At 36.8% G+C, this 16941-nt stretch overlaps 1 protein-coding gene across 2 annotated transcripts in view; it reads left to right on the top strand.

The window, feature by feature from the left end:
- Nucleotides 1-7985: 7985 nt before the first annotated feature.
- Nucleotides 7986-16941, top strand: part of CCDC102B (coiled-coil domain containing 102B) — a gene marked incomplete at its 3' end in the record, with an annotated part of 161727 nt that continues 152771 nt past the window's right edge. For both annotated transcript variants that reach the window (XM_080685718.1, XM_080685717.1), the window contains exon 1: nucleotides 7986-8081. In XM_080685718.1, the coding sequence (XP_080541844.1) occupies nucleotides 8011-8081 (71 nt within the window). In that variant the 5' untranslated portion in view covers nucleotides 7986-8010. The remainder of the gene's footprint in view (nucleotides 8082-16941) is intronic.

Below are 16941 nucleotides of genomic sequence, written 5' to 3'. Positions count from 1 at the left end.
GTATCTTGCATCTCCCACTATGGTAAAGGGAGCATACATAATCGATTGCCATCTGTAGTAATTAGCTAACAATGTAATGAACAGAAAAACATATTATGTATCTGTTCATGGGGATGGTACTTATTTATGTTTCCTAGTCACTTTAAAATAAATGCCTACTACTTATGTAATAAATATTTGAAACAAAAATTATTTAAATTGTTAGAAAATTAATAAAGATGAATGAGTGAGTAAACAGAAAAATGTGGACATATGGCTTTTTTTCTCACTGAAGTAAAGATTCTTTATCTGTAAAATAATAGTTTTATTATATTAGCTGGTTTCCAAAATGTTCCGTAGAGGCTGGGGAGTCAGTGGATGACCTCCATGGGCCATTGTTGGAGGAAATTAGATGTGAGGAGAATTTCCAAGTGGCAGGTTTCCAATCACCCTCCAAGTATTATTGGGAGAAGATCCACTTCTGATGTACATGACTTCTGTGTAAATATAAATACATATGTATATTTATAAATTCTCAAAAGAAAGCACTCTGTTACTTTAAAAACATTTTGAAAACCCATGTGAAAAATATTTTCTTAGGATAATTCTGACTATACACTGTCAAAATGTTAAAATATAATTATTATTTTGTTATTTTTTCAAATTGCCAAGAACATTATCTGATCTTGGCAAGTGTAATGATTTGAAAATAAATAGAAGACCAAAGTATTGGGTTGTGAGTACTACAAAAGTTTTAATAATAACATGCATTGCCAAACCCTTGTAGATTATTTTAATTAAAGTGATAATATACATTAATTTCAATTTTTAAGATCTCAGAGGTATTAGAAATAGGATAATTGTCAGGTGTTTTCGAGAGTTTATAGAAATCAACAGATAAAGAAGATCGTAGCTACAGAAGCTGCCTTTATTATAGCTATTTTTGGTTCATTTCTATCATTTAACCAGAAAAGGTGAATATTTGAACCAATAAGTATGCAACTTCTGTTTGGAGAAAACATTATAGTTCTATTCTTATACTAACCAAACACATTATCATCACTGAACTTAAATATCTGGTCTAACATAAGCAACTGGTTGGGGTCAAGAACATCATGGTTGATTCAGGTTTTCTTTAAAGCAGTATATTTGCTATAAAGCATTGCTGTTTTGATAATTCTTATTTCATTTTGTTTATAGCTAGGATTTATTACCAAAATATAGCAGCCCCTTACAATAAGGAAATTGTATCTTTTTCTTTCACAGTGGTATAAATTATTTTTTACAAGAATTCCAAAGGATAGATAGCAAAAAATAACAAATTTCAAAATGGTGAAACTCATTTTATGTGGAAAAAAATTTATTTGTAAGCCTTAGCAAATAGTACTTTATATTCCTGCCAAGAATACTTACTCACATGAATAAAAAAAAATAATGCTTTGAGGAGGACTAGTTCTTGTCTTGGATGAGATTATTTAGCAAGGCTGTCTAGCACTTTTAGTTTAAGGAATAAAAAATGAGATATGTTTTTCAAATCATCTTAGTAAAATTAATTTTTCTCTATGTGGACTCTTTTTCCTCAGTTTGGTCAACAAGTTAAATTGTAATTTAGTATAAATCCTGAGAAGAAAAAGTACTTTTCATCAATGTAGTGAATGTTGAGTTGTGAGAAACACACACACAAAACAATGCTTGATGTTATCAATTTAGATTTATCAAGGAGAAGCTTTTGTTTCTGTGTATGTGGTAATCCTGGAGTTGAAGTTACTACGAAACATTAATAACACTGTAAAACTGAATTTGGAAGAGGTTACCTGCATTGGAATGGTTTTGGTAACATTTTTGTTTTTGCTCCCTATTTATTTGATACTTAATGCATACAGACTACATGAGTGACTATGTTTTAAAGGTGTGAGTAGGGTGGTGGTGGTGGCGGCGGTGTGTGTGTGTGTGTTTGAGGGATAGATTAAGGCACTTAATGTTTTAATAAGTTAAGCTTTTGAGATGATCTAGCCTAATTTCCTGACTATATATACAGTGTATGGGAAAATAAGAGTTGGAACAATAGAGTCACTTTTTCCAAGACCACAGCTGGATAACCAAGCTAATGAAGGTTACTGGCAGAGCTAAGCCTGTCTCAGTCTCATCTTTCCATTACTCCGTTACTTTAAACAATGGATCTCAACCGATTGCAATTGTGCCTCTCAGTGGACATCTGGCAATGTCTGGACATATTTCTGATTGACACAACGTGGGTGAGCTACTGGTAACTAGTGGGCAGAGGCCAGGGAGGCTGCTAAACACCCTACAATGCACAAGACAGTCCCACATAACAAGTTATTTGGTCCAATTGTCAGCAATGTTGAGTTTAGAAAATCCAAAACATGAAGTACATCACACTGTTATTAAGCAAGGAAAGAACAATTAGTCATTTATTCTGCTCTGAGCTTGATAAAAAAACCCACAAAAACCCAATGCCTGAATCTTTAATCCCAGTTATATAAAATATATCTTATTATTTAAAAAGGTAAAGTTTGGTACTGGCTGGGTAGTTCAGTTGGTTAGAGCATAGTCCCAATATACCAAGATTTCGGGTACCATCTGTGGTCAGGGCACATACAAGAAGCAATCAATGAATGCATATATCAGTGGGACAACAAATTATGTCTCTCTCTCTCTCTCTCTCTCTCTCTCTCTCTCAAAATAAATAAATAAATAAATTTTAAAGGTAATGTTTGTCTCTGGGCCATTTTCTTATAAGTAAATATTCCCAAGGAAAGTTCCTGAAACATTCAAAATCTTACAAAGATAAATTAATTATAATTTCACAAAATCTTGCAAAGTTGAATCACATACTTATTAAAGTCTAGTGGTTTTTGTCAGGGCAAAGCATTGGGTACAGAATGAGACCATGACTACAAAGTGACCACTCAGGGAAATAGTAAAATAAGTTATGTCATCAAACTGGGCCATGCCTACCTCTGCTTAATATTCTTATTTAGAATATAAAATTTGTCTTAAAACTATTGTAGTTAGGGCAACATAACTATTTTTTAAAGCAATTACTACTCAGGATGACTTTGATTTATTTAGTGCTAGGGACTGTTTTAAGCACTTTATACCCATTGTATCTTAATCCTTAGAATCTCTCTATAGGTTATACATCCATTTTACAGATGACAGAATGGTGGCTCACAGATGTAACTCTGAGCTCTCAAAGCTGACACTCAAACCCAGCTCTGTCGGAGATCAGGATCTCTTCTCTTTTAAGTGTGTTATATTGTAAATCAGATTTATTTTTCTCACAGTTTTAAAAATATATATTATGATTGATTTCAGAGAGGGACAGCGAGGTAGAAACATCAATGATGAGAGAGAATCATTGATTGGCTTCCTCCTGCACACCCCACATTGGGGATCGAGCCCACAATCCATCCATATTCCATGACCCGGAATCAAACTGTGACCTCCTGGTTCATGGGTCAATGCTCAACCACTGAGCCACACTGGCTGGCCCTCTCAGTTTTTTCTTAACTTTTCCCTCAATTGAAAAAATATAAATAAAATTTGGATTGTGTTACAACTTACACATTTTCATAGAAAATATACCTTGTGTTTGTAAAGAAATTCTGGACTATGAAATAATTCCTATTTCTAAAAGCAAGAAGGAAGAACATGTTTCCTATAATGCTGCGATAAGATTCACATCTTGAGGCTCTGATTTATGTGACTGATGTATGTGAGTAGGCATCAGTTAGTTCAATAAAACATGGTGGCTTCCCAGCTGGTCTCTCTTGATTAATGAAGCATGTATTTATGAAATCACAGTGCACTGTGTGATTTTGTGCGCACACGTTTCTAATCTGCGATTTAAAACGACCTAGTGCATTTGAATCAAAACCAAAATTGGCTTCCTTGCAAGAAATTTTCAGTTACTGAGACAGTTATGTGTTGCTTTAGAATAATTCTATTAATATTTCTAAAGCCATTAAAATTGTTGCAGTTGATATTTAACAATACAACTGATTCAAATAGTTATTAAGTCCACAGAAAATCTTTTCAACTTGTCTTACTTTGTCAGTATTTTTATTATTCTTGGTCACTGAGAGGTCTATCTATCTATCTATCTATCTATCATCTTTATGATACTGATGCTATTGTTTCAATTTAAAAAAGTAAAATTAGGAGAAAAAATACCATACATTTAATCAATGTTATAAAGGTACATAATTCTAATTTATTTTCTCTATAACTTGTCCAATTCTGAGATACATTCATTATTTTTGTTTCCTTTAATGTTTTCATGGAACATCCATTTATATCTCATCCCCTTATCCATTTATTTGTTTATTTGCAGCAGATTCAAATACAATATTATCTCCTTAAGAAGTTCACAGTTGGTTGAGAAAGCAAACTTGTAAATGGGCATACAAATCCAGCCCTTTGCTCTACATTAACTATTTGTGGGGGTGGGGAAAAGCTTCACAGAGATGGTGAGAAGTAGCTGTAACATTGAGTAAGGTTGCTGTGGGAGTTTTCAATTTCATGGTTTCGTCTGGACTCCCAAGTTAGGTGATAAGAATCTGGGGTAAAATCAGTTCTGATAATATTTATTCCCCATTGTTTCTACAGCTGGATACTGTTACAGCTTTCTATTGGCCTGTCGTTCCCAATCTAATAAATAAGGCCACAGGAGAAATCCAATGACGGTGATTTATCCTGGTCAAGTTCTCTTTTCCTCACATAACCAAAAGCCCACACGAGGCCAGTCATGGTCCCGCTCCTCCTGCCCTTCTCAGTGTGGCTTCCATCTGAATTGTGACCTCAAGATTAGTTAAGGAATTCTTCTCCATCTCCAGTTCCTGTCTTTGTTCGTGGAAAGAATAAGAAGTGAAATGTAGTGGCATATCAGGAAGACAACACTTTCCAAAACTGCTCATCAGGCTTCCTCTCATGTATCATCTGCTAAACTGTGTCAGGTAGTGAATGGAAATCTTGGTAGCATAACTTTTTTTAACTGACTGTATTGTTGCCCACCCCCACCCCCCAAATAATATTTTTGTGGGGAAGGCGGTGAGAAATGATACCAGGTAAGCAAATAGTAGAATTTACAGGGAAGGCTTAATTTATAGAATGAAATTGGAATACACACACACACACACACACACACAAATCAGCCCTCACTGATGGGTGCTAAGAACCTTAAGATGTCAACTTGCCAACAACTTATGAAAACTCCAAGGCTGTTTCTCCTCTTTTCCTTATGCTCCCATTACTTGTTATGAAATATGATGAAGATGTTTGTATACTTGTGTGTGTGTGTGTGTGTGAGAGAGAGAGAGAGAGAAACACACACACACACACACATACACAGACAGACACACAGAGAGAAGCTGTGGTGGCAATGTGCTCTTTGAACTAAGATGGAGACACTGGATAGCTCTGTTCCCATGATACTGGTAGGTCCCACACAATCAACAAAGCATCTGAGAGCCAGACTCAGCAATAGGGACAGCAAGACACCTACTCCACTTTCTGACCCTGAGATAGTGGGGTTGTGTGGGAAAAGAGAGCCTTCATTTGAGAAGGCTTCAGATGAGAAGGTCTCCATACATAGCAACATTTTACTGATCAGTAACTCATAAACTTGGCAGTAATATTGATGTGGCCAAGCAAGAAGGCACGAGAACAGATCTGATCACCTTGACAGAGGATAGGACCAGCGAGAGTCCCTTGGAGATATTATACCTCGAAAGGAGAGGAAAATAATAAAGGAAGGAATGTGGACATAGCATGGCCAACAAGACAGAAAAAATAATCTAGAAAAGTTGCTTTCTGGCAAATTCATTGTGAAGAAGAATTTGCTAAGAGGGTTAAAATCTTTAGAGATTCCTCCTGACTGGTTTGGCTCAGTGGGTAGAGCGTTGGCCTGCGGACTGAAGGGTCCCAGGTTCGATTCCGGTCAAGGGCATGTACCATGGTTGTGGGCACATCACCAGTAGGGGGTGTGCAGGAGGCAGCTGATCGATGTTTCTCATTGATGTTTCTAACTCTCTATCCCTCTCCCTTCCTCTCTGTAAAATATAAAAATTTTTAAAAAAAAAAATTCTTCAGAGACTTTAAGTAGCACGAGTACTAGAAATAGACTGCTATAACTCTTGCTAAAGATGCAAAGGAGCTAGTTTGGGGGCAAGTAGATAATTTAGGTGGACATTGCAGGGATCTAGAGTATGATCATGGCCTGAACCAGGAAAGTGGCAGTTGGGAGGGAGAGGACTAGGTATATTATTAAAATCTAATCACAAGAAAGTGATGCTGGGTTGGATATAGACTAGAAAAGGAGTCAAGGATGACTTCCAGGATTTTTTTTTTAGTAAACCATAAGACTGGTTGGCATTATTACGATAAACAACAGAGCAAGTCCACGGAGAGATGATGATTTCAGCTTCAAATATGTTGATGACATGCATGTGGTATTTTCTAGCGTGCTGATGTGAATAAGTGTTGGAGACTCAGAAGAGGACTGGATCCAAATGTCGATAATGGGAGTCCTCTGAAAAGACAGATGATAATTGAAACCATGAGAATGGGTGACATTATCCAGAGAGATAACAGATTTACACAAGAACATACCCAATGTCATGGAGGGATTGGAGGGAAAAGAGACCACACCAAGGTGAGGGAGAAGAGGCTTGTGTGATCAAGAGGAAGACCAGAAAAGTGTGCTAAGAGAGGAGAAGAGGGTCTACAGGTTGATAATAAGTAGAATAAGGACTGAGAAAGGAGCTTATAGACTTGAAAAAAAAGGCATTCATTTGCAGAGACAGTCACTTTGGTGCATTAAAGGGAGTAGGTGGCAGAATAAATGGGGCTCTTGGCTGCAGAGACCTCTTTCAATCATTTGACCATGAAGGAGAGGAGCATGGTACCAACAAGGAAAATCACTGAAAAAAAAAGTGAAATTCAGTGGCATAAGTGAAATTTACCCAAGACTTTATGTGTTTCAAACATCCTGGGAACATCCAGACAGAAGGGCAAGTTCAAAGAAAGAAGAGAGAGGATGGTGGCTAAGCCTATTTCCCTGAGAAGTCAGGGAAAGGAAATCTCAGAGGCTTAGTTCACTTTCTACAGAATGGTCACCCTCTCTGCTGCATCAGGAAGAGAGGAGGAAAGGATGGTGTTAAGTAGAAAGAGATGGCAAACATCTGATTCAGCTGAGAATAATCCTCCAAATTAAGAAGGGAAGAAGAATAAAATAATTTAAAGACAGTAACTCCCTAACTTTCCAATACTGCTTTCCTGCTCCTTATTTAGAAGGAGTATAGTGATTGTGTTTCTTCCGCCCTCTCTTTTTCTTTGGACATTCTGTGCTGTTAGTTTCACCCAGAGAAGCTTCCTTTTCTGTTGCCCCCTGTCACTCTATCAGAACACTTCCTGGCAGCTGAGTCAAGTCACTGGAAGTCACTCAGTCTTTCTTCCCCAGAGAAAGGGGCCAGAGAGCTCTTGTCGAGGGTCCTGCCAGCATGACTGAAATCAAAGCTTTTGACAGTTTTTGCATCATGATTTGTATCCTCAAATATTTTATTACATATTTGTTTTCTTTTTTGGAGGGGCACAATCTAATAAAAATCAGATCGGACCAATGACATTTCCTTTTCTTTCTGTAACCTTAGCAGACAGACACCTTCTTTGGTCAGTTAATTTTATTTTTTCTATTACTTTACAAGTTATGAGTATTGTTTTAGACAGTAAACACACTTACAGATGAAGGGGCGGGTGTTTTCTCCCTTCTGCACTCACAAAAGTTTCAAATGGGCTGCATGCAAGGCATTGGAAAACCATCCTCAGTCAGGGAACACTGAAATGATTTCATTTTGGTTAGCTCACTGTGATCCACAGAGGGTGTTGTGGTATTGGTTTTGATAAAACTTCACAACCAATGGGAATCTTTTTCGAGTTAGTGTGGAGTGGCCTTAAGGCTGGAAATAATCCTGTTGGCCAGGACCCCAGAGCCATACAGATGAGAAAGGGATGCAGGAAATTCTGTTGTTTACATGTGTCTGTAACACTGAGCCGCTAAAGCAGCCCAGCAAGCCCAGAGGGTAAGATGCTTAATAACCTTGTGGTTTTCTATTTAATTTTTATATTTTCCTGCTGGGGCAGAGCATGTGTTGTTCTCGGAGCAAAGGGAAGGACAGTTGCTTGTAAGATACAGAATAAAACTACTGTAGGTGTGGGAAACAGAGGGGCTTGGAGTTTCTGCTTAAAGTGGACTTGATTTCTTCCCTGCCTCTTCCACTTTCCCACCGTTGGTATTATTTATCCCGACATCTTGTCATACATTTCCTGTCTAAAAAATAACTGTATACTAAACAAAACTCAGGTAAGAGTTTCAACTCTAAATTTAGACCGTAATAGGACATGTTGATATTAAAACCCTGTTTTGTAGTTCCCAGTGGATATGAGTTAGTCATTGTGTTTGAAGTAATCTATATTCTTAGAGGGAAAAAATAAATTTGTTATGTAAACCTTCATAATTTATGCTTCATGCACTTAGAGTTCTTTTAATTTTGCTAGTCCTCCTGCTGAACTCCTGTCATTGATAACAGAAAATAATTCAAACTTAGCACTAATATTGATTTCTTTATGTAAGTTACCTGGGTAGTGTGGAGGAAATAGGGACATAGAATAAAAGAATGAAATCCTATACATTATATAAAGGAAATGGATGTTTAACTATATAGAAAATAATTACAGGACTGAAGGGAAAAGATCTCTGGAAACCATTGGGAAGTATTTGCCGGTGTTTCTTGCAAAAATAAATTATGAAATGAATGTACAGTCAGTAAGTCTATCACATAGAAATAGAAGGGATATATTCTAAAACATATAAGTAGAAACATGTAACACATGGCATTGAAATACACATATCGTTCTTGGTTTTCTTATTTACATCAACACCAGTTTTTCTATTTTCTAAAATCATGTAAATACACTTTTGCTAATATTTTTGTGGGATGGGGTATTGTTATGACTTTGATTAAATGTTTTGCTGTTAATCATTTTATTGTCAAATATCCTCACATATACATGACATATTTTTGAATTTTATCCATACTTTTACACAAGCATTTGATTAAAGGATAGTTATACTAATATGTGTATGAGTTTTGTGATTTTGAAATTTGATTTAAAATATCTGTGCATCTATTTGAATGATCTCTAAAATGCTTTATGTAAATTATTTTCCTTTTCAAAACGTCGACAAATAATTTTCTTGTGAAATAACAGATCATGGAATGGTCTCTATTTTCCATTGTTCCTTTGTTTTCATTGGATTCAGTAACTGCTTGGTCACTGGAACAGAGCTCTTGGTGCCTCATGATGGGCATGACCTTGACACTTATGAGGGTTTTACTAATTATTAGAGCCACAAATGTGATGATAATAATTCTTTAAAGTTGAAAAAGATTTCAGGCCACTTCTAGTTGGAGAAGTTTCCTATCTCTTATGCTGGTATTACAAGGTCTATTGAAGTCCGCCAGGATGCCACAACCTTCCAAAATTCCCCCTACACCAAGACTTTAGAGAAACCTTGAACGAAAAGTCCAGCTTTCTGTGCTGAGTCATGAGAAGTCAGCGGGACTTGGATAATTACTGAAAAGCAAAAAGACTCTTTCATTTTGTAAAAGTACTTGGAGCAAAGGGTTTGAGGCATGAATTAATATAAAGCAGGGAAGAGGTGGATCATCCACATCACTGGAGTACGAAAAAGTATACCTTTGTGAGTAGCAGACTTTGTGCTCAATAGATGGCAGAGTGGACAGAGTTGTGGAGCATCTAAAAATGCAGAGTAATTTTGCCCTGTATACAGTGGGGCAATTGCAAATTTCTGAAGAGTTGGAGTCTTTGTTCCCCTTTTCTCCTCCTTCTTCACTATCATCATTATTATCTTCTTCTTCATCACCACCCGCCAACACAGAGTGATGTTTAATATATACAAGATAATTTACATACATATCTGAAATTTTGAAAGCTGTGCAGTAACATGATCTTCATTTTACATATTATCTTCCTTTTCACAAAGGAGTCTGATGTTCAGAAATGTTAGATGATTTATTTAAAGCCACAGATAGAGTAAGTGCTGGAGCCAGGATTCCAAGCAATGTCTTTCTGGCTCCAAAGCTATTTCTATTATGCTGCACTGGTATTTTAGGAATGTTAGTCTGGCAGAAGTTAATCGGGATGGTTTGGAATGGGAGTCAGAGTAAGAAAGTGCAGGGAGGAGGGAGTGAAAACAAAGGCCAAAGATCAACCCAACATCTGCAAATCCACCCTAATCACAGTTCTCTCAGGTGGTCCACTCTCCTTTGGGAGAAGAAAAATGAAACTGATACTGAAAACAAGCAGTTTTTACATGTAAAATTGGCTGATCCCATAATCAGCTCTTATGCTTTTTTATTTTCTTGAATATTGCATTCAAAGGATATCTTGAGACTTCTCAGAGGAAATACCATCACCGATTTTCATCAAATATTAGTTTTTCACAAATGATATGCATGAGGTGACTGGAAATGACCCTGGGAACACTTTGGTTTCCTTTGTTTCTTTTTGATGTGTGATATGAATGAATGCTTAGTGACCACCCCTTCTTAAAATTATGGAAAGGCTCCATTATTATAAAAAAAACCTCAAATTTTATTTCAATGGGTGACGAGTATATGTACGATTTATGTTACTAATAGATAGTATGGTATATCCATAGTAAAAAGAATAGCACCTATTTATGAACACTTTTCCCTCAGATACCCAAACCTTAAACATATTAATTTACTTTTTCTCTAAATAGAATAAAACTAGTATCTGGAATAGCATTCATTTCCTTTTTTATTTTTTATTTTTCAGTGTTTTCAATTAAACCACCTCATGTTATAATAATTTATTTTTGTGACTATATAAATATTGGGCATTTATATGATATATAAAATGATGTCTACACTGACATTGTATAAGTGTGCTGTCTACCCTTTTAGAAGCTTGCCATCATCTAACTAAGTTTTACTGGAGTAATGTCTTTTTGCCATGCACCCAAACGGATGAGGATAGTGAAAATGTAAAGATTCATCTTCTGAAAGTTATCAGTACTAAATCAGTAAGGATATTTGTCATTTTAAATACTTTGATCACTGACCTCCTGACATTTTATTTTAATTAATCAGGTCTAGGTTTTATTCTAAGATTGTATTTCATAGAGGACCTTTTGTGTACCAGTGCCTGTCCTCAGTTTTCTGGCCAATTATAGGTGCTCAGTTATGATTGATTGTGAATGTGAGACCTTGTAAAAAGGAAAATTGGATGTTTTAGTGGAGGAAGTCAGCCCATCAAAGAGAAGATGGGTTGTGTTTAAGGTCACTCTGTTGAAGTCATAGCTCTGCAGATTATGGGTTATTAATATTTTATATATTTAAAAAGTATATGAGTGGTTTATATTTAATGATATTTGCTAAGAATTGCTGTTATGTGTAGCAAAAATATGAAGATATTTGATGTTAAACTTCTCAGAGAAGTATTTTTTTTTTTGCATAGCTGAAATAAGAGATATCCTTAGTACTCAGTACAAAACATATGGCCAGCCCCGGCCAGTGTGGCTCAATTGGTTGGGTGTTATCCCATGCACTGAAACATTGCTGGTTTGATTCCTAGTCAGGGCACATGCCTTGGTTGGGGGCTTGGTCACTGGTTGGGGGAGAACTGGAGGCAGCCAGTCTATGTCTCATTCTCACATTGATGTTTCTCTCTCTCCCTCTCCCCAAAAATCAATTTTAAAATCTTTTTAAAAAATAAAACATATGACCATTGCAGAATAAATGGTATCTTATTGTAATGTTTGCTTTTAATTTGTAAAATTAAAACAAAAAATAGAAGTGAGCCCTTCAGTCACTGGCCAGTGAGCATGTTTTTAGGCTGCAGTAACCCTTAAAAATGTCAGGTAAGATAAAGTGGAAATATTTCAATGAAGAAGAGCCTGAGACAAATTTAGACTGTTTTTATGTAGAAATAGTTTTGAGGAGTTTCCCTACAATCTTTCATTTCCTCCTTCAGTGAATTTAGGATTATGAAGGCATATGTTAAAAGTTGAATTTATGATGGTCTCAAGAGATTAAATGGATTTATTATTCAGCATTTATTTATGGATTCCTGTCTTCTCTTTGCTCAGCTTCTGGATGAGACAAAAATATAACTCACAAATGAAGCGTGAGAATTATAATTGTTTGGTGGAATAACACTTGGTGGGAAAGGAGAGGAGAGGGACATATGAAAGTGTCAGTCAATCGTGGAGTTTAATGTTCTGGAAGATTCTTTCTGTAAGCTCTTCCTAATTAGGAGGTAGAGTAATCAGAGGGATTTTCTAAGTATTCATATATGCTTCTTGAACCTTCTTGTGGGCATAGTCAATGGTGAGACTGAATTGGGCCCAAAACAAGCTCCTTAGGGTCTCTCTCATCACATTCTCTGATGCTGCCCCAGTTTCTCTATTCTTTTGTTAATGACAAAGTTTAACTTGTAAAACTTATGATTGTGTGTGTTGAAAACATTGGCTGTGGCAATTCCAGCATGTTACAAATGGATTCTAAAGATGTTGTTGCTATATGAATGTACATCCTATCTTCTAAACTTGTTTTAAGTTGATATTTAGAGAGAGAAAAACATCAATGTGAGAGCAAAATATTGATTGGCTGCCTCCTGCATGCTCCCTACTAGGGATTGAGCCTGCAACCTGGGCTTGTGCCCTGACTGGGAATCGAACTGACAACTTTTAGTTGCATAGGATGACGCCCAACCAACTGAGCCCCCTGGGCCAGAGTTGTCTTCTAAGCTTTTGATGTGGGACTAAAATAAATTTGACCTAATGGTGCAGATTGATGGGAGAAATTTAAGTATTTATGGAATTAAAGCAGGCTTTTCACAGAAGCCAGGGCCTAAGCCTAGCCGATAGCAAATTTCTGCTTCTAGATCTTACATTAGTATATTCACTTTAGGTGGGCATCATTGTCCACTCCTTGCTTTAAGTTGTTTTATGGAGTAGGTTGTTCTCTGTATAAGTTAACAAAAATGGCACATTTCAGAAACCTAAATGTTTATCAGAAATAGTCTCAGAGGTATAAATTATACAGATACCAACTCCCCTTCCTAACTTTTCAGTCTCTTGAAACCTCTGATTCTCTTGTGTAATGGGTACACATGTTTTTTCCATCTAATTCTCATTCATTTTCCACACTGTTTAAAAACATTTGTGGCCAAGTAAGTGTAAATATTTGTTTTTTGTAGATAGAGATATTCACCGTGTGTGTGTGTGATTTAGATGTATGGAAGAATCAAGTTCCTGATCACAATAAAAAAGGCAGTTAACCTTGCTGAAAACTTTTTCTAGGGTAATCTTAAAAGTTTATCACCATACAATTTTTAAAAGTTACTTTCTTTAGAGGAGCCTGAATTACTTAGTAGAAATTGTCATACTTGCCCTTTTGGAGAAAAAGAATAGTTCCAAGTCACTGTTTCTTGCAGGCTTATTCCTTCAGCAGTGAATGCCTGCTATGTCTCAGACAATGGTCTAGCAATGGAAACAGAGATGTGAACAAAACTAAAAGGCTCCTGCTTTCATCAGGAATAAATTCTAGCAGGTGATCAGGTGAAGCAATAGAATCCATCAGTTCTACAGTATCACATATTAAGTAATGATATGTGCTTGAAGAAAGAAAAAGCAAGTTAAGGAATGGAGAATGCGTGTCCTTCTGCTATAATTAGAGAATTCCCCTCTGTCCGTTTGAAGGAAGTAAGGAGTCTACCATGAGGGATCTTTGGGGAAAAGTTAGAGGCAGGAGGAAAAATGCTAAGGTCTCAAATGAGGACAGTGTCGTCCCTTCAAGGAATGGCTAGAAGCTGGCAGCTGCAAGGAGTGAGCCAGGCAGAGGCAGGCCTGCTTTGAAGCTAATCCAGCTGCAGTTTTAAGATAATATTTTTCTTAAAAGGTTCCCACATCCCAATTGTATGAATCTCAGATTCAGGAATCCTAGACCCTGGAGGAGAGTTTGGAGAAGTAGCCCATTTCCATGTCTTGAGAACCTCATAGGACACAGTCATAAATTTTTATTCTAAATCTGATAGAAAGTCATTTAAGTGTTTTGATCCTAGGAGTGACATAATAAGTTGAGTTTTAAAAGGGTTACTCCGACTATGTTATAAAGAATACATTGAAGTAGAGAAAAGCTAGAAGCTGGGAGACCCATTAAAGTACAGTAGTCCAGGCAAAAGATAAGGGGGTTTATACTGTGGAGAACAGTATGGAGTTGCCTCAAAAATTTAAAATTGGAACTCCCATTTGACCCAGTCATCCCACTTCTAGGAATGTATCTTAAGAAACCTGAAACACTCATCAGAAAGAAGGTATGCACCACTATGTTCATGGTAGTGCAATTTACAATAGCTAAGACTTGGAAAGAGCCTAAGTGCCCATCAGTAGATGGGTGGGTAAAAAACTATGGTACATTTACACAACGGAATACTATGCAGCAGCAAAAAGAGAGAACTATTACTGTTTGCAACAGCATGGATGGACCTGGAGAGTATTATGCTGAATGAAATAAGCAAGTCAGAGAAAAAATATCACATGATCTCATATGTGGAATCTAATGAACCAAATAAACTAATGATAAAAAATAGACCCAGAGTCATAGAAGCATGAATAGACTGTTGAACCTCAGAGGGAAGGTAGGGGAGGGTGGGTGGGAAGAGATCAACCAATGAATGTCTATGCATATATGCATAACCCATGAACACACACAATGGGGTGATGAGGGCCTGGGCATGGGAGCGGGCTGGAAGAGGTTAATGGGGTAAAAAGGAGGACCTCTGTAATACTTTCAACAATAAAGATTAAAAATATAAGATGAGGTGGTTTAAAGTAGATACTAAAGATGAAGCCTGTGAGATTGTGAATGTAGTTCCCCTTTCCCTGCCAGAGTTGGCAGAATTATCCAACAACCATGATGTTCAGTGTGAAAGAAAGAGGACTAAAGGATGATCTTTAGGCCTGATTTGAGAAACTGATTTGGAAAAATGAAATAGCCATTTTTTTTTTGCAGAGGGAAGACAGTGAGTGGGAGGAGCAGTTTAGATGGGGTTGGGGCAGTGTTCAAGAATTTGCTTTTGGACATGTAAAATTTGAGGTGTCAATTAAATACTAAAGTGGTGATTAAATTGGCAATGGGACACATGAGTCCAAGCTAAAGGAAGATCTCAGACTGGAGAAATAATCAGCAAACAGGCAGCTTTGAAGGCAAAGGACTGGATGTATTTAGAGGTGTTACCACTGAGGAACAGAGGAGGTGAGATGAGTCAGGACTGGAGGCAGACCCAGCAAAGCAGAATGAGAAGCAGCAGTCAACAAGGTAGGAAGAGGACCATGAAAGAGGGGTCTCTCAGAAGCCAAATAAATGATTGCTTCTAGGAGGAGGAATAGCCAATTATAGAAAATGCTACTGATTGGTTAAGAAAGACATTAGATTTAGCAATGTAGAAGTCCTCAATTGTTTTTGTAGGCCTCAATATCAATAGATGGAGTTCAAGAGAGAACAGGATGGGGGAAAGTGACTCTTAAAGATATTTATTATAAAAAATGCCAGAGAAATGGGATGGCCCCAGGTGGGAATTAAGACGATATTTTGAGGTTGAAGGTGTTACATGCAGCATGCCCGTTTGCAGATGGGAATGGAGAGAGGTATACATGATTCAGAAGGAGAGAGAGGACAGTCACATCCATATATTTTGGTGTGACTGCTGCCCCAACACCTCTTCTGCATTATATGGCTATGTGGCAGGTAATGAACATGTCTTGCTCAGTTATATCTGAATGGAAGTGTATATTTGGTGTATATTTCCACTATCAATAGAATGCATTTTTCAAGCAGATGTCTGCAAATAATGTTGTTAGTAACATCTCAATTAGAAGTATAGATAGGAAGCTTCTGTAGAAACAGAACTATTGCCCCCAAACACTGAACGTATTTTTAAAAATCAGAACATAGCCCTAGCTGATTTGGCTCAGTGGATAGAGCATTGGACGTCGGACCAAAGGGTCCCTGATTCGATTCCCCACAAGTGCACGTACCTTGGTTGCAGGCTCCTCCCCGGCCTGGGCCTTCTGTCTTTCCCTCTCTCTTCCACTTTCCCTAAAAATCTATGGAAAAATATCCTCATGTGAGGATTAACAACAACAACAGCAAAAATCAAAACATAGATTAGAAGAAAACTTAAAATATTTTGGATGTTTTAGAGTAGAGCTGTTCAATAGTCACATTCACAATTTAGTGTTACATTAAAATGTTTAAAAATAGATGTGAAATTAATTTTAATAATATATTTTTCTTAACACAGTTTATCAAAAACATTATCATATCAATATGAAATTATCAATGAGCAATTTACATTTTCCTTTTCCTTACTTGGCCTAATTTACATTTATAGTACACCACAACTCAGACTACTCTCATTTCAAGAGCTCAATAGCTCCATCTGGCCAGTGACTAGACTATAACACTACAGAATATAAACAATTACGAAGTATTCTCATAGCAACGATAGATGATCTTCAAGGCTGGCTTATCTCCTTGTAGTAAGTGAAGGCATGTGTCTGAGTGACTTCCCAAGGAACAGATTTACCCAGGTTTTTTGATTCTGACTCAGAGTTGTCTGGGTCCAACTACACCATTCTGATGTTGTTATAATGATATAATTATGTTATATTGCAACTGAGAAGTATGAAAAATAGAATGTCTTGTGGAAGTAACTGGTACCAGGATGCTCTCTCCTGGATGTAATGTAAGAAAGCCGAATTGGTGTCAAACCGGCAATGATGAAACCCAATTCTAGGAATCCGCACATTTCCTAGTTTGTTTGATTTTT

The sequence above is a fragment of the Plecotus auritus genome (assembly GCF_963455305.1).
Source record: "Plecotus auritus genome assembly, chromosome: 8".
NCBI classification, from domain to species: domain Eukaryota; kingdom Metazoa; phylum Chordata; class Mammalia; order Chiroptera; family Vespertilionidae; genus Plecotus; species Plecotus auritus.
This window is presented reverse-complemented; position numbering and strand designations above follow the sequence as displayed.